At 38.3% G+C, this 26824-nt stretch overlaps 1 protein-coding gene across 11 annotated transcripts; it reads right to left on the reverse strand.

The window, feature by feature from the left end:
- Positions 1–83: 83 nt before the first annotated feature.
- LOC127880494 (uncharacterized) lies at positions 84–26443 on the reverse strand. Of its 11 annotated transcripts, none has more exons than XR_008049555.1 (10): positions 22517–26442; positions 22014–22190; positions 19413–21473; positions 17984–18244; positions 15755–15923; positions 9714–9843; positions 7639–7851; positions 1879–6294; positions 1563–1652; positions 84–1444 (listed from the first exon to the last, which is right to left on the reverse strand). XR_008049555.1 is itself a non-coding variant. In XM_052427786.1 (8 exons), the coding sequence occupies exons 1-8, from the start codon at positions 26412–26414 to the stop codon at positions 6154–6156; spliced, it is 6954 nt and encodes a 2317-aa protein (XP_052283746.1). In that variant the 5' UTR covers positions 26415–26443; the 3' UTR covers positions 84–6153. The 11 variants fall into 11 exon arrangements, 2 of the variants coding, with proteins under 2 accessions (XP_052283746.1, XP_052283745.1); XR_008049554.1 differs by having other exon boundaries at positions 1736–6294; XR_008049548.1 differs by having other exon boundaries at positions 84–1968; positions 1999–6294.
- Between the last annotated feature and the right edge of the window lie 381 nt (positions 26444–26824).

Genomic DNA, 26824 nt, shown 5'->3' on the forward strand with positions numbered 1-26824 from the left:
GGACGGACAGACGGACGGACGAACAGACGCGGGGTATACCATAATACGTCCCGTCATAGACGGGCGTATAAAAAGCAATAAGATTACCATTTCAAAACAATTTTTATTTTCTAACAAGTTAACAAATTATACAAAACAGAGATCAATTTACAGACTTTGGTTTCCCTAATACTGTTTACAGAAAACAAATTTAAATCTGGTATAAACAAAATGTTCAAAATAAAATCTGTATTTTTCAGAACACAAGATAACCATTATGTTGCATACAGAATTGAACAAACCAAATAACCACATTTAAACAACCCTTCAAAACTTGTGTAGCAAGAATAATTAGATAATTGCCCTAAATATAAACAAACTTTTTTTAAACGCAGGTATATTCCGACCGGCATAAATAGGCTGGCCATACAATAGTAACAGTAAATAAACAATAACTTTGCAAGTGTATTGTATGAAGCAGCGATGTTTTTCCTTCTTTATAATGTACTGAAAAAAGCACTTTTTGTGTGATTGCTTTATTTTGTGGTACATAAGCGCGCCTTATAGGTTAGATTTGTTAACATGGCAATCTGTTACCATTGGTACAACTTATTAGAAATAAAATATTTTTCTAACTCTGAATCCGAAAAATAATTCGGGTCGTGGCCATTTCAGACTGTTGGTTGAGAAGAGTAAAAGAACATCATTTTATTTTTGGCCTTATCCCACTACCGAATCGCAGCAGGCATTAAACATTGCCAAGTCTTCATGAACAAGAATAACTTTGGATGTTCAAAAATGTAACAAACTGCTAAAGCAGTAGAAACTCTTATTAATGACTAGAAACGATGCTTATTACTCTTCTGACTATGTGTTCAACATGGGCTGACACACATACAACAAAATTTATAAGAATAACACATGCTGAGTGCTTACATGTTACTTGAAATACCTCCTATTTAAGTTACTAATGGTAAACATTTTAATACAATTGATAAGCAGCATAACATATTAACACAATTGATAAAAGATGTATTATATATTTATAAATCTCACTACACACAAATATGTGTGTGTTTATGAATTGGCCACACAAGACTTTTGTTTAGATGTGTATTACAAAAGTATTGCATAATATGTACAAACCTCTGATTTGCAACGTAGAGGTCAATACATTCAATTATAAAGATATTTTTTAAAACATTGCATGCCTCTGTGACAAACACTTCTATCTCAGGAGGGTAGGTTTTTCTTTCACTCAAGACTATCCAGCCCAATGTGACCTTGACCTCTTGACTATGCAGCCCCATGTGACCTTGACCTCTAACTATCCAGCCCCTGTGACCTTGGCCTCTGACTATCCAGCCCCTGTGACCTTGACCTCTGACTATCCGACCCCTGTGACCTTGACCTCTGACTATCCAGCCCATGTGACCTTGACCTCTGACTATCCAGCCCCTGTGACCTTGACCTCTGACTATCCAGCCTATGTGACCTTGACCTCTGACTATCCAGTCCCTGTGACCTTGACCTGACTATCCAGCCCATGTGACCTTGACATCTGACTATCCAGCCGATGTGACCTTGACCTCTGACTCTCCAGCCCTTGTGACCTTGACCTCTGACTTTCCAGCCCCTGTGACCTTGACCTCTGACTATCCAGTCCCTGTGACCTTGACCTCTGACTATCCAGTCCCTGTGACCTTGACTATCCAGCCCCTATGACATTTACCTCTGACTATCAAGTCCCTGTGACCTTGACCTCTGACTATCCAGCCCATGTGAACTTGACCTCTGACTATCCAGCCCCTGTGACATTGACCTTAAACCATCCAGGCCCTGAGACCTTGACCTCTGACTATCCAACCCCTGTGACCTTGACTATCCAGCAACTGTGACCTTGACCTCTGACTATCCAGCCCCTGTGACCTTAACCTCTGACTAGTTAGCCCCTGTGACCTTGACCTCTGACTATCCAGCCCCTGTGACCTTGAGCTCTGACTATCCAGCCCTTGTGACCTTGAGCTCTGACTATCCAGCCCCTGTGACCTTGACCTCTTGACTATCTAGCCCCTGTGACCTTAACTTCTGACTATCCAGCCCCTGGGACATTAACCTCTGACTATCTAGCCCCTGGGACATTGACCTCATCCACACACGTTTCAACCAAGCTTCATGTTCATCAGGCAAAAAATGTAACCTTGGCGGAGTGATCACAAGCTATTTATAAAGCCATAAAAGGACAACTGATGGCCAAGTTTGTTTGCTTTTGAGAAAAATGTTTGGAACAATTTTAACATATGTCCTGCAATGTACACAATGTGAAGGCTAACTACAAACATGGCAGACAGACAAAAAGACACTTGGCTCGGATCGTTATTTTGAGGTTGCTGCAAAGATATCAACAGGTTCATACACAGCAAAATGCAAGAATGTTTTTTAAGAACATAACTATTCAGCTTTAGTCTGTCAGGGTCATTTACATTAATGTCTATAGACAATGTAATGGCATGAGTTTATATCATATTTATGTCATATTTCATAGTTTATGTTGACCCAAGGAAGGGTGATTATTTTTCTTTTTAACATCTTCTGGTGTACAAAGGAAGATTTCATAATGAAATGCACAACATAACTTGTCAAAGATGTGACATCTGCAGCATTTGCAACACAAAGTAACTTTGTTGACCCCTAACCTGTCACTGAAGACCATGTTGGTTTCCAATGATACACTGTCTAAACATAAATACGCAAGTGGAAGAGGTTTCGACAAGGAAATCCGGAAGCTAGCTTGTCACAAAAGTAAGGAAGAGTAGCTCACAACATGCCATAATATGTAGCAAGTTAAAACATTTGTTTTTACTCCTGATTCCTCTTTAACCCTTTACCACTTAGATACGTATTTTCAGGCATTTGTAGTCTCTCAGAAAGCAACATTTAATTAAAGACCTTTCTTACTAGATTCAAATGTTCAAGGCTTCATTTCCAATCCTTAGATACAGATGAGCAGCAAACAGCATAAAACCTGAACAGACTTCGAGTTACTCGCAGGCTGTTCTGGCTTTATGCTGTTTGTACATAATCATTTTCACTTGGCTTGTTATACAACATTGTGATTTCTGAGAAAACTATTCTTAAAAGTATTTTTAAGAATAGGTCTAGATCAAATATATGACCCTAGGGACATTGCCACTTTTGATCCTAGGGGCATGATTTGGATAAATTGTGCTGAGAACCAACAAGAAATATCTTTAAAAAAAATTGACATATCATAATTGCATCGCTGAATATTTTCATTTAACATATTTCTGGTCTAAACAAAATTCCACAGTCCAGGGTATATGCCAGATTCTTGAGTCAGATAGACTTCAGCCCTTATCAGCAATACAATAATGGTCTGTAGCTGTTAATGAGATAACATGCTGAGATTGACCCTTTGAGAAGGTTTACCCGAGAAAGTGATTTATTGCTGCTGACCACAAGTCTTCCAGATAACCCAAACACTTCACCTTGTTCACCCGATAGCGTCTATATTATATAACGATTATTTCACTGGCCGCGATTTGACCCTGATACTGGCGCTAGCAATCCTCTGAAAATAAAAGGTGCGTTGATGTCGAGAGTTGAGTGTAAAACTTTTCTATCTATCAAGCCTTTTCATTAGAGATACAATTGACCAGTCGCCAAAGTATCGATCGCTCGGCCCATATTTTTCGATCAGCCAATCAGATATTGATTTTTCACACACCCCTCAGCAACGCTTATCTGGCCGCCATTTTGTCCGACAAACAAAGCGTGTTGTACATATGGAATGGACGTAATTTTTAAGAGTTTACACAGATTTTATATCAAATGCATGATCATTACTGTTCGATCATTATTCAAAATTGTAGGTGCTATACGTACTTTATAAAAGGTTATTATTTTATCTTTATTTCTTGAACATATGAACGAGTAATGAGAAAACAAACACAATAGTTTAACCATACCAGGTGTGTGTTCTATAAAACGTGTTATACCGTTTGATGCACAATATTATTAAGCAGTTTGGGCAACATACCGGTAATAATTGCCACACGTGCTTATTAATCTCAGCGTTATTGTCGATGATTAATAAATAACAGTATGTTGCGTGGATCTCAGAATGAAGGAGCATTAAGGCATTGTGAGGTACTGTACACAAGAAAAGAAAACTATTTAATTACTTAAATGATTTCCAATTATATATTTATTTTCTGTGGATCATAAACAAGGGAAATCATTATAAATTGTTAACTAAAATATTGTTTTAACTAAAGTAAAAACAACAAAAAGGTGATTTCAACGCGGCTTAGCCAGCTTAAAGCGACTTCAAGTGTAAAATGTACGGCTTATAATACAACAACAACATTTCTAATACAACATATATTGATACAGGGAGAAATGTGAAAATTGCAATTAACATATAAGGGCCATCTTGTTATAAATAAGCAAATGCATAATATGCTAAATGCATTCAATTCGAATGTTCGTGAACAGCACCGTAATACCAACATTTCATCTTTTGATAGTGAAATGTAACAGGTTCGCATGAAACATTAATGAAATAAAATGCATATTAGACTATCTGTTAATGAAACCACGAAATTAGGCCTGTATTAAATTATGGTTACAATCAAAATTTAATTTATATCTAAATAAAAAAAATCGGTGTTTTTTTTTAAAATAACACAATAAAACAAAGATCTAATCATTTTTAATAAACAAAAAACCCATCATGATATGGATATGTCATTTGCATTTAATAAAAATATTTTCAAAATGATATATATGAATAGCCACCGGGTTCACTGTCAGACGATTGAATACAAGTGCAAAATCAATATGAAATAAATGCTCATTTTTACAACGGATTTTTAATCAACTCCCTATATAATATGTATAAGAAACGTTTCTGATAGTCAGTCTGCCGTTAACTCATTTTTTTTTATTACGCCATTTCTCTCTAAAGTATTTATGATTGTTTTAACGTTTTACAAACCAGTTTAGTTTAGTGTGCGGCTTTAATAATTTATATTATAGAAAAGAGCATAATACATCATTACAAATATAGAATTTCCCTCACGTAATCCGCTATAATTGCGATCTGCTTGTCGGAGTTTTCTAATCACTAGACCACGTGACTATGTGGGCGGAGCGATCGATAATTTGGCGACTGGTCAATTGTTTCATGCAGTAGAACAGTGTTACAAAGACGCGTCCATGTTTCCAATGTTCTGGTGGAATGTTCAAATCAGCCAATTGAATAAATGAAGTGTATTCATTTGTATCTAGCCGCGGGAAATTTTATTTGAATTTTATTGGACACTTGCAAAGGTCAGGTAAGGTGAAAAGCTGGCTTATACAGCTACGCCGAAAAAACACTACATATGACATATCAAACTTCTGTGCATTATGCTTTGTGAGGAGAATATTTTTAAGTTTAAGTGAAATATAGGTCTATATACATGTACCCTTATGGCAACTGGGCGGGGCAAGAGTTTAACCTAGGGGCATAATGTAACAAACCTTTGCAGAGGACTAGTAAACAGTGTTACACACCGAATATAAAAAAGTAAATCATAAGTTTCAGAGACATAATTTTGCTTATTGTATATAACAGTAAATATGAAGCAATAGAAAGGCTAAGTTGTAAAAGAGCCATAACTTTTTGTAATTTTTTCAAAGGATACTAAAAATGTCATATGCATAACTTCTTATCATAAGACACAATGCGTGCAAGTGTGAGTGTAGCAGGTTACAACCTTAAAGAGAAGACCTGAATACAAGTATAATTTGTGTCTACAGACAGACAGACTTCCATGTCTACCCCAATTATAATTGGGCCGTGCTCTGTGAAAAAGCTGTTTACTGCATGTGCATAAAGTGTTGTCCCAGATTAGCCTGTGCAGTCTGCACAAGCCAATCAGGGACGACACTTTCGGCCTAAACTATATTTTTGCCAAGAAGAGACTTTCTTGAAACGAAAAATATCAAACAAGCATTAAACCCCCTTTTCGCAGAGCACAGCCAATTATAGTTTTGGAACATTTCAAGGCAACAAAATAGCTTTTTAGTAATAAAATGCTCAAAATGCAACAATAATACACTAACTAGTCTGGCTGTCAAACAAACAGATCTGTTAATTATATGCATTTAAATGCCATAGACAAATTGCGTGTTGAGTCGAACTTGGTGCAGCAACTTAGCAACAGGAATATCCTGGTAACGTGCTATCTCCTTAGCAACTGTCACTGCAAGGCCAGGACTGGATAACCCAAGGCCACACTTTGGTATCTGAAAAGAAAACATGGAATTTGTGACACAATTTGTCTGAAGTCTTATCATGGAATTTATGAATTTTCTGTCTTCAGTATCACTATTGAGTTACCATATCTTTGTATGACCAATTAATATGCAAATATGAATTATATTAAACTATTTTTAGTACAATAAAATGAGATGAGCACTTAATTGTGGATAACCCGAATAATGACACAGCAGTATGAGTTTAAGTCACATAAATACTCAAAATCAATGAATATTTCGCAAAATATTTTGTAAATTAAAGTGAATCCATAAAAAATCAGTGTTCCATATAGCAATAGCCAAAATTTCAATGCGAGATGTGGTATGGTAACATTAATTTAAGGAGATACAAATTTCTTTCTTTTGGAACAATATATTCCATGTTAATTTCCTGCAACGGTATCTATTCATACAACACACGAACACTAACTTAGTACATGAACATGTGTTGAATGTATTGTCCCACAAAAAACAACATTTTGTATTTTGTTAATTCTATGATATCAGACCACATCAAGTGTTGAAGTTTTGGCTACATTGATTTTTTATGTGTAAACTTTATTTTTTGAATTATTGCATGAAATATTTCTTGATTTTGAGTGTGTATGAGGTTTCAACATTATTATCTTGTTTGAAACAAAATTTTTTAAAGACAACTTAACCATGACATTTGTCCGTAGGGCATGGATGCCAGACAATCTAAATCATAAATCATATTTCCTACCAAGGATGATAGCACTGGCTCTCAAATTTGGCTGAGATAGTATTATTACAATAATTTCATGATTTTAACTGCAGATGAGGTGAAAGCTCTGTATTTTTAACCTCAAAGGCAAAAAAACAAACGTCCACAATTAAGGGTACAATTTGACTGTTTTTCAAACTTGAACAGCATATATTGCCAAATTTTTTATGAAGCTTGAAGACCAAAGGAAATCTGCTGAACTTTTGTAAAGAAAGTGGGACTTTTAGGCGGTCAAACAACAGACCGACACAACATAAGCAAACCAATATACACTTTAATGGGGTTGGGTCGGAGGTAAGGCTGAAAAAATATTTAATGTAAAAAAATGCCATGCTCTGGGAAAACAGGCTTGATGCATGTGCTTTAAGTGTTGTCCCAGATTAGGGCATGCAGTCCACACAGGCTAATCAGGGATGACACTTTCCGCTTTATTGTATTTTTTCTTTACAGGAAGTCTCTGGTTAGTAAAAATCCAGTTTAAGCTGAAATTGTCACCCCTGACATTTAGCGGGGACAACACTTAATGTGACTTTACACACAGGTCAATTTAGCCATGTTTACACAGCGTTGCTCAAATAGTTACTCACTGTTCTGGGTACGAAATAGGGAGCGTCCGTTTCCAACAGAAGCCTGGTGATGGGTATCTTCATGGCAAGATCGTGGCTGGGTTTCGCCGAGGGGTAGGTCACAAGGGGAGTAACTCCGATGTAGAGGCAAGGGAAAGCATCCAACCATAGCTTGGCATTTTCATATGCACCCGTGAAACAGTGGCAATGGATTTTGTAATCTCGTGGGACAATCTAAAACGCAACATATGTAACATGTTAGTATATAATATAATCATAAACATGTTATTTCTAAATCTTTCTAATCTGTTAATACGATTTTTTATGTCGGATAATGTTTCAAATAAAAAACAGAATATCTTATATAATGGAGACGTTTGTTTGTTTGTGTGATAACCAAAACTAAGACAGTGCACATACTTATGCAGCCAACTGCCCAACTTGAATCAGAGGTAGGGAGAGAACACTTTACATGACCAATCTCCACACATATGACGTTACCAGGTCAGGGCACGAACCTGTGATCCTGAGTATTAAACCCACATACATACGTATTTTTACGCATTTGTAGTCCCATAGAAAGTTTAATTTAATTAAAGACCTTTCTTACTAGATTCAAGTTTTAAGGGCTTCATTTTCAAACCTTAGATGAGCAGCAAACAGCATAAAACCTGAACAAACTGCGAGTAACTCACTGGCTGTTCAGGTTTTATGCTGTTTGCACATAGCTTTTTCACTTTGCTTCTATCTGGGAAAGGGTTAAAGTCCAGCACTGGACCATCAGAACCAGCAGACAGGGTTCTCAATAAGAGCCGACCGCTGGCCAAATCGGCTGTTTGAAATCAGATTTTTGCCGGTTGAAAATCGCTCAGATTTGGAAAATTGGCAAATGACTTTTCGAAATTTGTGTTTTTTTGGTAATTTGGCTCCTATATGCTATTAAGCAAAGACGTCGCTTCATTATCTCCCTTAACGCATTACATCAACAACAATGAAAAGGCGCATATTGGAATCGGTAAAAGAAGTACAATATTTTGACTTTTTGTTCATCACATGTTGAGTTAAAATTTTATAAAAGTAATAAAGAGCTTTTTCCATTTGTCTTTTATTAGTCAAAAAAAGCTAAAATTCATAAAATGCACACAAAAATGCTAAAATTTAAGTGCCTGGTTAACCACTAAAATAGCCATAAAATGGCCCAAAATGCAGGAAATCAAGTGCTCAATTTTAAAATTTTCAGGGGGAACATGCCCCCTGGACACCCCTAAAAGGCCTGTTGGTTTCACATTTGGGCCTGTTGGCTCAAACATTATTGAGAACCCTGTACTATTATTGAGATAACTTTGATGGAACAAAGACTTTCCATATAGCCTCACTGAAATGCATTATAAAGTGACAATTAACACTGTTATGAACATTTTGGGTGAGTATATAATTAATGAATAGTGATTATGGTGGAACCTTAATGTTCTGACAGAATCCACTTTTTTACAATGTTTTCCTGATCACAGCAATGCCATCTTTAGGGGAGCAAAACAATTTAACAAGCAAATTTGTTGAATTGATATCCCCCGCCAAATCTTTTTTGTTTTGTTTATGGATGGGTGTATATTTGACACTCAGCTAGATAATGGAGAACAATTGTGGACAGTTATTACAAAATCCCTTGATGCATAGTAAATAAATAATTCATCAAATTTGTGACCTTTGACCTCAATGTGTGACCTTGACTTTAGCCCCTAGGATTATGGGCGTTGAATGTGGCAAGTTTCATGGCTCTGGCTCATGTGTTAATGGAGATTAAGCTCTAAGCTTATATTAAAAAGCATTTTTTCAAGATACAAAGGGCCATTACTCCATTATAAACAGATGGTGTACAATGCCATTTAATGTGCATCATCCTCTTATACATTTATATACTCATACCAAGTTTCAATGAAATCCGCCTAAGCATTTCCAAGATATGGCTCCGGACGGACAGACGGACGGAAATACAAAGCCAAAACAATATCCCTCCGCCTATGGCGGGGGATAACTATGCAGTTATTATGCTTTTAGAGATGTTACAGCTTGTGACTATCGCCCATCCAACCCACTTTCTTCATGATTTCAAGGCAGTCCATCTCTGCGTCCCTACAGTGGATGACCAGAGGCTTGCGCAGACTGATGGCCATCTCCAGCTGGCAGCGAAACACCTGCATCTGAACATCTTTGTGCTGGCAAAACCTGCATTGGACAGACATCAATCACATGATACAAAAAGACATCAATCATGCTATAGACAGACATCAATCCCATGCAATAGAAAGACATCAATCCCATGCTATAGACAGACATCAATCCCATGCTATAGACAGACATCAATCCCATGCTATACACAGACATCAATCCTATGCTATAGACAGACATCAATCCCATGCTATTGACAGACATCAATCCCATGCTATAGACAGACATCAATCCCATGCTATAGACAGACATCAATCCCATGCTATAGACATACATCAATCACATGCTATAGACAGACATAAATCCCATGCTATAGACAGACATCAATCCCATGCTATAGACAGACATCAATCCCTAGACAGACATCAATCCCTTGCTATAGACAGACATCAATCCCATGCTATAGACAGATATCAATCACATGTTATAGACAGACATCAATCACATGATACAACAAGAGATGTGTTCGTCAGAAACACAATGCCCCCTATTGCGCGGCTTTGAAAAAAAATAAAAAAAATTGGCCTTTGACCTTGAAGGATGACCTTAACCTTGAACTTCCACCACTCAAAATGTGCAGCTTCATGAGAACACCGCTTTGAAATTATTATTTTATTTACCTTTGACCTTGAAGGATGACCTTGACCTTAAACTTCCACCACTCAAAATGTGCAGCTTCATGAGATACACATGCACGCCGAATATCAAGTTGCTATCTTCAATATTGAACAAGAATATCAGTGAAACTGATGGATGCTCCCTGATAATGGGCTTTGTCAATCTATGTGTTAATAACCACCTTAAAAAAATCTTCTATTAGCCTCTGTGACCTTTACCTTGACCCAGTGACCTCAAACCTTATCAAAAGGTAGAGACCATGCAAGGTACCTACATGCCAAATATGAAAGAGATTGGTAAAGTATTGAAGGTGCTATGAGAAACTGTAACAAAAGTGTGATGGGAAAATCTATTATTAGCCTTGGTGACCTTGACCCTAGTGACCTCAAACCTCATCAAAAGGTAGAGGTCCATGCAAGGCACCTACATGCCAAATATGAAAGAGATTGGTAAAGTATTGAAGGTGCTATGAGAAACTGTAACAAAAGTGTGAAGGAAAAATATATTATTAGCCTCTGTGACCTTGACCCCAGTGACCTCAAACCTCATCAAAAGGTAGAGGTCCATGCAAGGTACCTACGTGCCAAATATGAAAGAGATTGGTAAAGTATTGAAGGTACTATGAAAAACTTTTTTTTTAAAGTGCGATGGAAAATTCTATTATTAGCCTCGGTGACCTTGACCCCAGTGAACTCAAACCTCATTAAAAGGTAGAGGTCCATGCAAGGTACCTACATGCCAAATATGATAGAGATCAGCAAAGTATTAAAGGTGCTATGAGAAACTGTAAAAAAAGTGTGACAGAAAAAGTATATTATTAGCCTCCGTGACCTTGACCCCAGTGACCTCAAACCTCATCAAAAGGTAGAGGTCCATGCAAGGTACCTACATGCCAAATATGAAAGAGATTGGTAAAGTATTGAAGGTGACATGAGAAACAGTAACCAAAGTGTGACGGAAAAAGTATATTATTATTTGCCTCGGTGACCTTGACCTTATCCCAGTGACCTCAAACCTCATCAAAAAATAGATGTCCATGCAAGGTACTACATGCCAAATATGAAAGAAATCGGTAAAGTTTTGAAGGTGCTATGAGAAACTGTAAACAAAGTGTGATGGAAAAAGTATATTATTAGCCTCGGTGACCTTGACCCCAGTGACCTCAAACCTCATCAAAAATTAGAGGTCCATGCAAGGCACCTACATGCCAAATATAAAAGAGATCAGACAAGTATTGAAGGTGCTATGAGAAACAGTTTATTATTAGCCTCGGTGACCTTGACCATCACCCCAGTGACCTCAAACCTCATCAAAAGGTAGAGGTCCACGCAAGGTACCTACATGCCAAATATGAAAGAGATCAGTAAAGTATTGAAGGAGCTATGAGAAACGGTAACAAAAGTGTGACGGAAAAAGTATATTTTTATTAGCCTCGGTGACCTTGACCCAGTGACCTCAAACCTCATCAAAAGGTAGAGGTCAATGCAAGGTACCTAGATGCCAAATATGAAAGAGATCCGTATTGAAGGTGCTATAGGAACGGTAACAAAAGTGTGACGGAAGGAAGGAAGTACGGAAGTAAGGAAGGAACTTCAAACTGGCAACTATATGCTATATTCAATATTGAAAAAGTTATGGCCAATGTGAGTGTTTTCGGACGGACAGACACCATATATTTGACATTTGACCTTGAAGGATGATCTTCACCTTCACCTTTCACCACTCAAAATGTTCAGCTCCATGAGATATACATGCATGCCAAATATCAAGTTGCTATCTTCAATAGTGAAAAAGTTATGGCCAATGTTAAAGTTTTTGGACGGACGGACAGACGCCATATATTAGACATTTGACCTTGAAGGATGATCTTCACCTTCACCTTTCACCACTCAAAATGTTCAGCTCCATGAGATATACATGCATGCCAAATATCAAGTTGCTATCTTCAATAGTGAAAATGTTATGGCCAATGTTAAAGTTTTTGGACGGACGGACAGACGCCATATATTAGACATTTGACCTTGAAGGATCACCTTGACCTTAACCTTTCACTACTCAAAATGTGCAGCTCCGTGAGATACACATGCATGCCAAATATCAAGTTGCTATCTTCAATATTGAAAAAGTTATGGCCATTAAAGTTTTCGGAGGGACGGACAGACTGACATACTGACGGACAGTTCAACTGCTATATGCCACCCTTACGGGGGCATAAAAAGACACCAATCCCATGCTATAGACAGACATCAATCCCATGCTATAGGAAGATATCAATCCCATACTATTGACAGACATCAAGCACATGATACGAAAAGACACCAATCCCATGCTATAGACAGACATCAATCCCATGCTATAGACAGACATCAATCACATGCTATAGACAGACATCAATCACATGTTATAGACAGACAGCAATCACATGCTATAGACAAACATCAATCACATGTTATAAACATACATCAATCACATGTTATAGACATACATCAATCACATGCTATAGACAAACATTAATTACATGCTATAGGCATACATCAATCACGTGTTATAGACATACATCAATCACATGCTATAGTTAGACATCAATGCCAGCTGTAGGCAGACATTATTCATATGCTAGACTGACATCAATCACATGCTAGAGACATATGTCAATCACATACTATAGACACACATCAATCACATGCTATAGACATACATCAATCACATGCTGTAAACAGACATAAATCATGTTATGTAGACAGATATCAATCACATACTATAGACTACAGTCACATGCCATAAAAAGACACCAATAATGACTTATGAAGGCTGTTCATTTGTCCTTTTATCATACCAAAGAACCTGTCATCAATATTAGCTGGTCAACCAAGTTTTATTACAGAGGACCAAGTTAATATTCAAAGACCTGCATATATGTGAATCTGAGCAAGCCCAGTTGAAAATTATCAGTGAAGGACTAGCTAGCTTGTTATTTCAATAAATGCAGTGTAGAGCAAACCAGCTGGAATCTGAACAAGAGCTGTCAGAGGACAGCACGCTCAACTATTTGAGTGCTTGACATTATAACGTAAGCCATAATGGGGAAATTGTTCATATTCAATAATTAATTCGACGATCTTTCAAACATTAAAAAAAGGAAAACAATTAATTTTTTAATTTTTTTTTTTGGGGGGGGGGGGGGGGGTTGAAAGGGGGTATAATGTGGGGTGTGGTCATTTATTAGACGATCTTTCAAAAATAAAAAAAAGGAAAACAAAAATCTTGGGGGGGGGGGGGTAAGGGGGGGGGGGGGATGAGACGGGGGTATAATGTGGGGTGGGATAATTTATTAGATGATGTTTTAAAAAAAAACTTTTTTTGCGGGGGGGGGAGGTTTGGGGAGGGGGGAAGGGATTCTGGGTAGGGGCGTGGGGTATCGTTTGGGTGGAATCCATTGTGGTATTCAGGTAAGTGTTGTTTTGTCAAAGTAATAATAAAATGTGATAATAAATAAAGAAGTTATGGCAATTTAAGCAAAATGTTCAATTATCTAAGTCTGCTCTTGTTTATAGGTATGGGTGATGTTGGTAAACAAGTATGCAACATATAAAAGCAATATGTCAAAGGATATAGGAAATATTTGGGGAAGTACGCAAACTTTAACATAGATTTATCAATAATATGCATATTCTAAGTATAAAAGGTGCAATAATTATGACAAAATGCTTGATAGAGTTGTCTGCTCTTGTTTATAGGTTGGGGTGATGTTGGTAAACAAGTATGCAAAATATGAAAGCAATATGTCAAGGGAAAATGACAAGAGCTGTCAGAAGACAGTGCGCTCGACTATTCCAGTGCTTCACAGTATAACGTAAACCATCATGGGGAAATTGTTCATATTCAATAACTTATTAAACGATCTTTCAAAAATAAAAAAGGAAGAAAAACAATTTTTCTTTAGGGGGGGGGGGGTAGGGGGGGGAGGGTAGGGGGGGGGGGTATAATGTGGGATGTGGTAATTTATTAGATGTTTAAAAAAAAAATTGGGGGGGGGGTGGGGGGTAGGGGGGTGGGAGGTGAGAGGGGGATATAATGTGGGGATAGGTAATTCATTAGATGATGCTTAAAAAAAATGGGGGGGGGGGGGGAGGGATGGGGGGTCAGGGGGGTGGGGGGTGAGAGGGGGCTATAATGTGGGGTATGGTAATTTATAAGGTGATGTTTAAAAAAAAATTGGGGGGGGTGGGGGGGGGTAGGGGGGTGGGGGGTGAGAGGGGGATATAATGTGGGGTGTGGTCATTTATTAGATGTTTAAAAAAAAATGGTGGGGGTGAGGTTGGGCGTGGGGTATTATTTGGGTGGAATCCATTGTGGTATTCAGGTAAGTGGTGTTTTGTCAAAGTTATAATAAAATGTGATCATAAATAAAGAAGTTATGGCAATTTAAGCAAAATTTTAAATTATCTAAGTGTAAAAGGGGCCATAATTATGTCAAAATGCTTGATACAGTGGTCTGCTCTTGTTTATAGGTTGGGGTGATGTTTGTAAACAAGTATGCAGCATATAAGAGCAATATGTCAAAGGATATAGGAAATATTTGGGGTAGTACGCAAACTTTAACATAGATTTATCAATAATATGCTGCATATTCTAAGTATAAAAGGGGCAATAGTTATGACAAAATGCTTGATAGAGTTGTATGCTCTTGTTTATAGGTTGGGGTGATGTTGGTAAACAAGAATGCAAAATATAAAAGCAATATGTCAAGGGACAATGAAAATAAATGGGGTAGTACAAAAACTTAAACATTTGCTGCATATTCTAAGTGGAAAAGGGGCCATAATTATGACAAAATGCTTGATAGAGTTGTCTGCTCTAGTTTATAGGTTGGGGTCGTTTTGGTAAACAAGTATGCAAAATATGAAAGCAATATGTCAAGGGACAATGAAAATAATTGGGGTAGTATGAAAACTTTAACATTTGCACGCTAAGGGCTTTGCACGCTGAGTAGGATAGCTCCACTATATATATTTCATACATAAAAGTCGAGCTAAAAATAAATCTGTTTCTATGGTTGTTGTTTATATGGTCTTGCAGTGAGGGTTTATAGGCATGTCTTTAGAAATATTTTTCATCACGTTGAGCCAAAACAGTTTTCAATCTTAATCTTAGTCTCAGCGTTTTCACACATTTCTTACATTTTATAAGGAACTAAATTGGGTAAACTACCTACAACCTGTTGAAGTCAATGTTTACACCAAGATAAGGCGTAACCAGGAAGCAGTATACTTCAAAACAAGCAACCTACGTTCCAGAGTAGTCCAGGCCGATTTCCCCGAGCGCTACACACTTCTCGTGCATCATACACTTGCGTAGCCCTGCTTCGGCCCCTGCAGTGAACGAGGTGGCCATCTTGGGATGGCAGCCCATTGCTATCCATACGTTGGACTCTGCAGCCACATCCAGCCATAATCCTCCTTCAAAACACAAGTATAGCGATGGTAAATTTTTATGAAGATATAAAAATGAACCACGCTTTGGGGAAAACGAGGCTAAATACATGTTCATAAAGTGTGGTCCCTGTGCAGTTCTAATCCGGGATGACACTTACTGCTTTTATATCCTTTCATGCAAAAAAAGTCTCTTCTTAATGAAAATCTAAATTAGGCGGGAAATATCATTCCTGGGTAGCCTGTGTGGACTGCACAGGCTAATCTGGGATGACACTTTATGCATATGCTTAAATCCCCTTTTTCCATGACTGAAGGCAATGTTAAAAGATTCAGCTTATATAAAGGTAAAAAATATTTTATTGGAAACTTTTAAAGTGACAGGAAAATAGTTCAGTACTGAACAATATACTTTTCAGTTTTATATCACTGGCCTTAATTTTTTATTATAAAGTGCTTCCTATATATACTTAAATTTGATGCTGAAATTTAAATAATTAAATAAAATCTACCAATTTCTATTTGAGGCATTGTAACTTTTGTTTGTACGTGGGACAATAAAAAAAGTCAATTTAAGAAATCTCATATTTTGAAAAAAAAATGGAAAAAAAAGTGTGACATGAAAGTAACAAAATTTGTTTTAGAACTTTCATAAAAATACTGTTCAAAAGGAGAAGTAGTAAGAGGGCAAGAAAGCACGCACTGACTAACGTAAGATGGACAACATGGTGTCATTAAACCTCACCATCAGCACTATGTGCTCAGGTGAGCTAAACAAGAGCTATCAGAGGACAGCGCGCTTGACTATTCAAGTGCTTGACAGTTTAACGTAAGCCATCATTGAGAAATTGTTCATATTCAATAATTTATTAGACGATTTTTCAACAATAAAAAAAAGAATAAATAATATTTTTTTGGGGGGGGGGGTAGGGGGTTAAGAGGGGGATATAATGTGGGGTGTGGTCATTTATTAGAGGATCTTTCGAAAATTAAAAAGGAACAAATTATTTTATTTTTTTGGGGGGGAAGGGGGGTAGGGGGGGGGGGTTGAGTAGCTGGTATAATGTGGGCTGTGGTCATTTATTAGATGATCTTTAAACAAGGGACAAAATTGTCACAAAACCAGGTTTTCATTGTGAAAAAAAAATCTGATAAAGGGAGAAAACTCAAACTGAACTTTTGAAATGAACAAACAAAATTAACCCCCTTTGTAAGTTTGTTTTAAAAAAAAATCTATTTTTAGTCGTGGCGACCTTGACATTGGAGATATTGACGTGATTCTTTCGTGCGACACACCGTCCCATGATGGTGAACAAATGTGCCAAATGATTTTAAAATCTCACAATGAATGACATAGTTATGGCCAGGACAAGCTCATTTATGGCCATTTTTGACTTTTGAACTCAAAGTGTGACCTTGACCTTGGAGATATCGACGTAATTATTTCGCGCGACACACCGTCCAATGATGGTGAACAAATGTGCCAAATGATTTTAAAATCTGACAATGAACGCCATAGTTATGGCCCGGACAAGCTTGTTCCGCCCGCCCGCCAGCCAGCCAGCCAGCCAGCCCGCATTCGCCAATCTAATAACCAGTTTTTTCCTTCAGAAAACCTGGTTAAAAATAAAAAAAGGAAAAAAAATATATAAAAAATTTGAAGGGGGGAGGTGGGGGGGGGGGGGGGCAGGGATTCTGGGTTGGGGCGTGGGGTATTGTTTGGGTGGAATCCATTGTGGTATTCAGTTAAGTGTTGTTTTGTCAAAGTCTTCATAAAATCAGATCATAAATTAAGAAGTTATGGCAATGTAAGCAAAATGTTAAATTATCTAACTACAAAAGGGGCAAAAATTCTGTCAAAATGCTTGATACAGTTGTCTGCTCTTGTAAATAGGTTGGGGTCATGTTGGTAAACAAGTATGCAAAATATTAAAGCAATATGTCAAGGGACATAAGAAATATTAAGGGAAGTACACATACTTTAACATTTGCAAGCTAACGCCAACGCAGACGCTGGGGTAAGTAGGATAGCTCCACCATATATATTTCATATATAATAGTCGAGCTAACAAAAAGTGACCACCTACCTCCTGGAGTGAAGGTTTGTGGGTTGCAGAACACGGCCACACATCCCTCAAACTGGTCGGGAAACAGCTCCGGATGCCTCTCCATGTAAGACTTCAGCGTGCGACCTTTGAAGTTCTCACGGCTGAACAAGAAGTCCAAATGACAGTGGGTGTCTATGTACTTCACGCCGTAGTTGTGGAAGTACTTGAAGTTCTTGATCCAGGTCGAATGGGTGCGGGTGCCCTGAGAATCACTGTCCGTGTCCCCTGGGGAGAAGATACCTGCAGGGATGAAAATAAGTGCCCGTTAGCCCAAGGTGATAAGATATAGGCTCAGGCAACAAAATTTGAAATGTTGGTAGTATGGGTGGGCAACTAGCTTAGTTAAAGCTTGAAACAATTCAGTTCAATTAAATAATTCAATTATCATTTCAATAATATTCCTTTATTTGAGCCATGGGAATGATTGGCTTCAGGCTCATAATAAGACATAATGCAGTGAAAGCATGTCCTGTCAGCAATCTTGTAGTTTAATTATCTACGTGTATTATTTTGATTAAAGAAAGTATGAAATGTGACACCACATGTACATGGTTCTGGACTTGTTAATGTTTAGCTGGGCTAATAAAATACTAAAGATGGTTACCCGTGCGGGCAACTTAACATAAACAAATAAATAAATAATAAAAAAATAAAATAAATATATATATATATATATATAAACAAGATGCGTTTGTGAAACACAATGTCCCCCTATATGACGTTTGACCTTGAAGGATGACCTTGACCTTGTGAAGGATGACTTTGACCTTGACCTTTCACCACTCAAAATGTGCAGCTCCATGAGATACAAATGCATGCCAAATATCAAGTTGCTATCTTCAATATTGCAAAAGTATTCATAAAAATAAGCGATTTGGGCCATATATATTTGACCTCTGACCTTGAAGGATGACCTTGACCTTTCACCACTCAAAATGTGCAGCTCCATGAAATGCACATGCATGCCAAATATCAAGTTGCTATCTTCAATATTGCAAAAGTATTTATAAAATAAGCGATTTGGGCCACATATATTTGACCTCTGACCTTGAAGGATGACCTTGACCTTTCACCACTCAAAATGTGCAGCTCCATGAGCTACACATGCATGCCAAATATCAAGTTGCTATCTTCAATTTTGCAAAAGTATTCATAAAATGAGCGATTTGGGCCACATATATTTGACCCCTGACCTTGAAGGATGACCTTGACCTTTCACCACTCAAAATGTGCAGCTTCATGAGATACACATGCATGCCAAATATGAAGTTTCTATCTTCAATATAGCAAAAGTTATTGCAAAATGTTAAAGTTGGCGCAAACAGACCAACAGACAGACCAACAGACAGGGCAAAAACAATATGTCCCCCACTACTATAGTGGGGGACATAAAAATCTATCCTTGTACCTGGTGAGCAGCCTTTAACCGGGGACATCGAGAATCTTCCAGATTGTCGCCCCGGCTTGTTCTCCCCCTTGTCCTCCCAGCTGTCAGAGTCGGGCTGCTCAGGCTTGCCTGTAAGTGCAGAGATCAAGGGTGGTGGACAGAAGCTCCAGAACGGACTGGATTTAGGTGGTGGCAGCAGCATCTGGGTGCAGGAAACTGGGACTGCTGGTTGCGCAGGCTGTGAACCTATCTGGTTTGCCTGTAGCTGTGATCCTGAATTAAAGCTGGTACCACTTTTACTGGTCTTCAAACTAACCTCTCCTTTGGGTTTCGACCTTGAATATTCTTGTGTATAAATTGGTTTTCTTGAGGAAGATGTCTGTCGAGTCCAACTGCTCTCTGAAGAAAATGATTTCAGAGTCTTTTGTTTCAACTTCATGGGTTGACGTCTAATTGTATCTGCTGCCGGCACATTAGTCTCATCATTATGAGAAGAGGAGCTCATCTTCAATTTCTTTTGTGCTTGCTCTATTCCATTGGGCTCTTGAGGGTAATTGGGTTCTTTAGGATAATTGGGTTCTTTAAAGTAATTGGGTTCTTTAGGGTAATTGGGTTCTTTAGGGTTATTGGGTCCTTCAGGGTATTTGGGTTCTTTAGGGTAATTGGGTTCTTTAGGGTAATTTGGTAACTTCCTGTTGGAATCCTCACCAAGGGAGTCCATGTCAAATGATTCAATGGAGGTGTCTGAACCGTCATCACTAGATCCATATTCTGCAAGTCTGGAAATGGAGGTTAACTGTATTTTTTTCGTTTTCTCCTCATTATTGGGAGGTAGATTATGATCATCCATGTGAGGAGAGCTCTTTACACCACTATGTTTATTGAAGTTCTGCTCAGTTGGAGAGCAGTACACATCCACACCTGCATGATTACTGAACAGTGGAGTTCTTTGCCTGCGATACTGCATTTGTCGACCTGTTAAAACGGATGCTTCAGACTCATTGACAGGCATTCTAAATGGCATCTGTGGACCATAGGGAAATCTTGCAAATGGGGGAGGACCATATGGAAATCCTGCAAATGGGGGAAGAACGCCTCTTGGTGGCAAATAATAAGCTGGTATAACATTCTTTTTAAATTCAGAATTATCCTCCATAGCATTTGCTGATCCTTGAAATCGCATGGCACCTCTATAAGGGCGATAGGGCGAGGGATACTGTGGGTATTGGCCTACACCTCTGCCAGCAGACATTGGCATGATTGGTGATTCTGTAGGACTTTTCTGGGCTATTGAGATTCCTGTGTTATCATCTCTGTGATCCAATCTTTGGCTGCCCGGAAAACAAGTTTCATTTTCATTTATACGTTGTTCTTCATTACTTACATTTGGTCTTGATTGTACTACACCTTTGGTGGTATTATGAATGCGCTCCATAAGTTTAGTTAATTTTTGCCCATTGTTATCATAAACAGGCTGACCGTTTTCATTCATTTGCATAACAAATCTTTCTGAGTTATCATCACTGCAGATATTTTGAACAGCAGCACCTCTTTGGACTCTAGAGAAATCTGAAAAGGCCAACGTCGGCATACGTTTGTCAGTTTGGATGTCAGACGCCAAAGAGACACCAGTTCCTTTCAAAATGCTACATCTATAGTCAACATCTTGTTCTTCCTCTTCAACGGAAGCTTGTCTCTTTCCCATCAAACAATCCCTTGCATGGGTAGAGTGAAAGCTGTCGTGATTAACGTCCTTCCCAGATTCACCATCATCCATTTCATCTTTCTTACTTTTCTGTCCTAATTCTTGAGAAACAGTTTCCTCCATGTGTGTCTTCAGTCTGTTGTCATTTAAGGCAATATGAACTTTTCTAAGAGCGGCCACAAGGTTTCTGTCAGTTTTTTCTGCCTCACGCAGGGTATTTTTAGCAGATTCCAGATGGCGGCCGGAGGAAGCTACACAACAAGGCAGGCCATGATAATTGTTTGTGGTATGTGATGCTTCTGGCGTATAGCTGCTGCCTTGGTTATAAGACCTGGCTGCTTCTTGGTACTTAATACTGTGCTGATGTTCAGAATAGCCTGAAACATAACAATTCTCAAACTAGTCATGCAGTAACGGTAAGGGTATACAACATGAATTTGCACCTGATTTGGCTGGATTAACAAATAAATTCTTTAAATTGTTTGAACTTAATGGGTTATTGAAAATTGATACACATTTCTTGATACACAAGACTTAGTGTGGTATATTAACTATTAAGGTGAAAAGAAGAAAGAACTCCCAATACTCTCTCTTGACAAACTGCTGAATTTATTCTTAGAAAAATATATTCTTAACCCTTTCCCCAATAAGAAGCAAAGTAAAAATGGCTTTTGCAACCAGCATAAAACCAGAACAGCCTGCGAGTAACTCACAGTCTGTTCAGGTTTTATGTTGGTCATCAGTAGTTAAGGGTTGAAAATGAAGCCTTTAAAATTAGTCTTTCACCTGAGACTATTTTCACCTGGGACTACTTTCACCTGGGACTACAGATCCGTCAAAAAGCGTATCTGAGTGGTACAGGGTTAAATAAGTGTTAACCACAAAACTCTTAGCAAGAATATTTCTATTCAAGTTACCTCGGATATGGTCTAGGTGATTCTGTGGTACTGTGTGCCCTGGGTATACAACAGTATAATGTGGTGGTATAATATTGCAAGAATCTTCACACCCACCTGACTCCTTCTCTGCTACTGGGGTGGAACAGAGAGGCTGACACTGCGCAAACCTTCCGCGCAATCCCTGATCATCATGGTCTGTAAATATACAAAGCCTCATCTTTTACACACACCCATAGTGCTAGCATGCATTGCTTTGTAAATTAAATCTTACAATACAAAAATAGTTCAGTATGATTCACTGCATAGTTTATTAAGTGCACTTATGCTGTTAATAAGTATGAGCATATTTAATTAATATGTAACTTGTTAATAATTTCATGCAAAACTATTTTAGTACAAATCAAAAGACAAACTATGAAAACAAGTGAAACTGTTAATGTTTTATCATTCATGCAAAACAATAGCTCTAACAAAGGATTCAGTAAAGACACAACAGCATGCGATTGTTTAAAGTTTATTACCTAAAGACTTGTATGACTGATATCCCATATCAACACTGTCTTCTTGCATGATGTGATGCAAACTTGGGGCAGTTCGGATCATGCAAGGTGGGTTCCCAACTGGACATGAACATGATCTCCACACGGAAAAATGAATATCTTCCGGCCTGCACCTACATATTACATCACTTGTTGCCCATCTTGCTTTTTCTTGATCTCTCATCTGACGTCTAATGTGACTTTCAGCAACACAAGGTATCGGTTCTGATGTCTCTATTTCACAACTAGGGACCTTTGAGTGGAGTATTGTAGAGGGTAATGTTCTCCTGGTTTCATGTGTTGCATTTTTCCCACAAGTTTTTAGACTTTTGTTTGTATAGTGTTCTGTATCAGGTGTATGGTTCTTATCATTAAAATCACTTTCTCTTCTTAAGTGCCGACGGTTCACATCCCTCTGAAAACTGTTATAATCTTTGGACCCTATTTCGACAGTTAAGTTGGGTGGCACTCTACAATCAATAGTGTCTTTAATCTTGTTTGAACGATTGTCATAGGCATTATCCATAACAGGTGACTCTGCCCACAGTTTATGTGGCTTATCTGCACCATTTGCCCACAGCTGTTCTGAACTACTATTCTTTGCCATTGGCAAATGTGCAGTGTCAGAACCAGATGACTTTTCCCATTGTTGATGAGCAGAATCATGATGATTCATCTTTGCAAGTGCCATATCAGATCCAGATGACTTTGCCCACTGCTGATGATGTGCCCCATCAGATCCAGATGACTTTGCCCACTGTTGATATGCCCCATCAGACTCAAATGACTTTGCCCACTGCTGGTGTGCCCCATGAGATTCAGACGACTTAGCCCACTGCTGATGAGCTCCATCAGATTCAGATGACTTTGCCCACTGCTGATGTGCCCCATCAAATTCAGATGACTTTGTCCATTGCTGATGTGCTCCAACAGATCCAGATGACTTTGTCCACTGCTGATGTGCCCCATCTGATCCTGATGACTTTGCCCACTGATGATGTACCCCATCAGATTCAGATGACTTTGCCCATTGCTGATGTGCCCCATCCCCATCAGATTCAGTTGACTTTGCCCACTGCTGATGTGACCCATCAGTTTCAGATGACTTTGTCCACTGCTGTTGTGCCCCATCTGATCCAGATGACTTTGCCCACTGCTGATGTGCCCCATCTGATCCAGATGACTTTGCCCACTGCTGATGTGACCTATCAGATTCAGATGACATTGCCCACTGCTGTTGTGCCCCATCTGATCCAGATGACTTTGCCCACTGCTGATGTGCCCCATCTGATCCAGATGACTTTGCCCACTGCTGATGTGCCATATCATGTAGAGAATAGTTTGCTGACTGCTGATTACTACCATGGTAACTTCTTTCCCTTGGTACCCAGTCCTGATACCACCCTTGCTGCCAATAATACATCTCCCAAGCCTGCTGCATTCTGTAATTACAATCCATCCAGTTTTGGTACGATGGGTGCCCATAGGGCGACTCAGTGTACCAAGGACCATAATAGTTATCGTAGTAGTCATAGCTGTTTTCATAATCTTCACCACTGATCTCATACAAATTTTTACTTTTCTTCTTGTTTTCATTTGGTAACTCCTTTTTCTTGTCAATAGATTTGCTGTTCTCAACTTCCACAACTTCATCAAGAGGTAGATCTGACACTTCAGTCTCGCTGGCTATATTCAAATAAACAGCTTCTGGTTGTGTTTGGTATGAACTCACAGAACTTGTTTCATCTGTACCTAAATCATCGAACCATGCACATATCTTTGTTGCAGATTTTTTGCTTAGATCATTTGAGCGGGAATCATTACTTTTAGCCTCACAAACTTCATTTGTTACCACATCTTTAGCTCCTGATTCTGCCACAAACGAGTCATTTTCATCCATTGGTGGTGGGGGTGGTAAATATGGGCACATAGGATCAGGATTAGCATCTGTACTAACATCAACACTGTCTACTGGTAAAGTATTACCAGCATGTATACTTGAACTATTCCCTTCAGACACAGTTATTATCTCCGGATGTGATTCAATATCATTACCAATGTTTCCATTGCTTGCTGATGCTTTGATAGCAAGTTGTTCATTTACATCTGGCTTTGGTGGCAGGTAAGGTTGGAGTTTAATTTTCAGATAAGTATTACCTTTAACACAATAGTCATGGTCTTCAGCTTGCTCAGTGATTATAGTTGCTTCGTTTGTTTCAATACTTGCATGCTCACTGTTTGCAGAGGTAGCATCAACTGTTATTTCTTTTATTTCTAATGTCCAATCTTCACTTTGCGGACCATTCCACGGCTTATTATCTTCACCCCTAATGTTAAGATTGTCAATTGGTCTAGTTCGAAAATGAGACTGCAATGCAGAGTTATTACAATTAGATTCGGCATATCCACTTTCAACTTCTGTCCATGGTATTGCCTGAAATCTTTGACTGTTATAATTTGGCCCAAACCGTTCTCTGTTACCAATGGTATAGTTTTTACTAGTTCCTCTTAAACACCTTGAGGCACTTCTGCCATAATAGATATGAGGTCCAAATACTTTAGAGCCCCTCTCTGAATCACAGCTGGTTTGGTCTAAAGCGGTGATAAACATACAAGTTGGTTGATCTCTGTCAGAATCATGAACCTCTTCCTCCACATTGCTCAAGCCTTGATCATTTAGTTCAAACATTCTTTCAAAGTCTTTGTATGGTGACTGACTCCGTTCATAACTGATTTCAAACAATGCATCACTTGGCTGCCAATCATCTGTTAAAGGATTCAGCATGGCATCTGGTTCTTCATCAACAAGAACTGCCTCAAGAGGAAGATCTAATTTATCAATATAGGATTTCATTTTGCTTTCTTTCACACATATGTTTTGGCTTATCAACAGCAACTCATTCAAACTGTATTTTTTTACCTTAGCCTTGGATTCACATACCAAATGTTCACCTGATAAGAATTGAGTTTCTTGAGCACATTTTTCAAACATTTTATTCTGCAAGGAAGATTCATCAACGTCACATTCTGTACCCTTTTCTACATCTGTTTCTTTTACCTCAACCACATTTTTATCAACCAAGAGTTGAATTTTGTCATCAATCTGTGTTTCATCAAACCAAACTTCTTTTTCAAGAGATTTGATGTTGTTTGTAAATGTTACAGAACTTTCTGACTTTCCTACTGATATGTTTTCTTCTTTCATAAGAATCTCTAAACACCCAGAGTTGGGCAAGATGTTGCCCATATTTGTGTTGTCTACATTATCATCTTCCTTGTTACTTTCAGAATTAACATAACACTTTTCATGTTGTAGTGACATTTCTATATCTGTTTCAAGAAATTCTTCATTGCCTCCGTTGTTCACAGAATTTTTTTTCTTGGCCGTCTCTTTGATTTCTTTAATAAAATCTTTATTAGGAATGGAAGGATGATTTACTGTGTCCTTAGCAACTTCAATTCTCTTGTTTGTTTGCAAGGATTTCTGTCTCCCACAGCTTTTAGGTGTACTTTGCATTTGTGGCAATAACATCGTACGATTGCATAGTCCTGATTCAATATTTATAATTCTTTGGTTTCCTGTTCTATTTTCAACTGGAGAGTCTTTGGTACATCTGTCCTTGATATCTAATATTGCATCACATTGCTTTTCAAGCCTATTTTCAGCTATACCACTTGCAATATTTCCTTTAACCCATGAATCTTTCATGTCCAAGTTTGCTGGATCTTCTGCATCATTGCCCTGTTGTTCAGATCTTATCTCAAAGCTCCAATCTTCAGTAAAATGAAACTTTGACGCTAATTGGGAGCTGCCTAATGCTGAAATACTTGAAACAGGTTTTTCAATACAATTCAAGTTTGAACATGAACTTTCTTTCATAACACAACTGTTTATATTATTATCGAAACTACTGCTTTTTTGACGCGATGAGACACTCTCATCCTTTTCACAGCTAGATGATTCATTGTTGTTCTCTTTACTCCTTGCATATTTTCTTCCTCTACTTCTTTTTACACCAAAGCGTGGACCTGGTGAATAAACACGTTTTGTCAAAAGTGTGCCAGATGAGACCCTTTGCGACTGAGACCTTGGTGAACTGTAAGGGGAGGTTACTCTGTGCTTATCATGAGGTTTCCAAGATCTTCTTTCCTTACATGAATGTGATATGGAGAGATCTGAACCAGTACATTTCGCAGTGTCATGTGTATCTTCAGTCTTTTGGTGACCCGTTATTTTTTCTCCAGCATCGGTTGTTTTCACCTCAATGCTCGCCTTAAAACTGTCCTTTT

The sequence above is a fragment of the Dreissena polymorpha genome, chromosome 5 (genome assembly GCF_020536995.1).
Source record: "Dreissena polymorpha isolate Duluth1 chromosome 5, UMN_Dpol_1.0, whole genome shotgun sequence".
NCBI lineage: Eukaryota > Metazoa > Mollusca > Bivalvia > Myida > Dreissenidae > Dreissena > Dreissena polymorpha.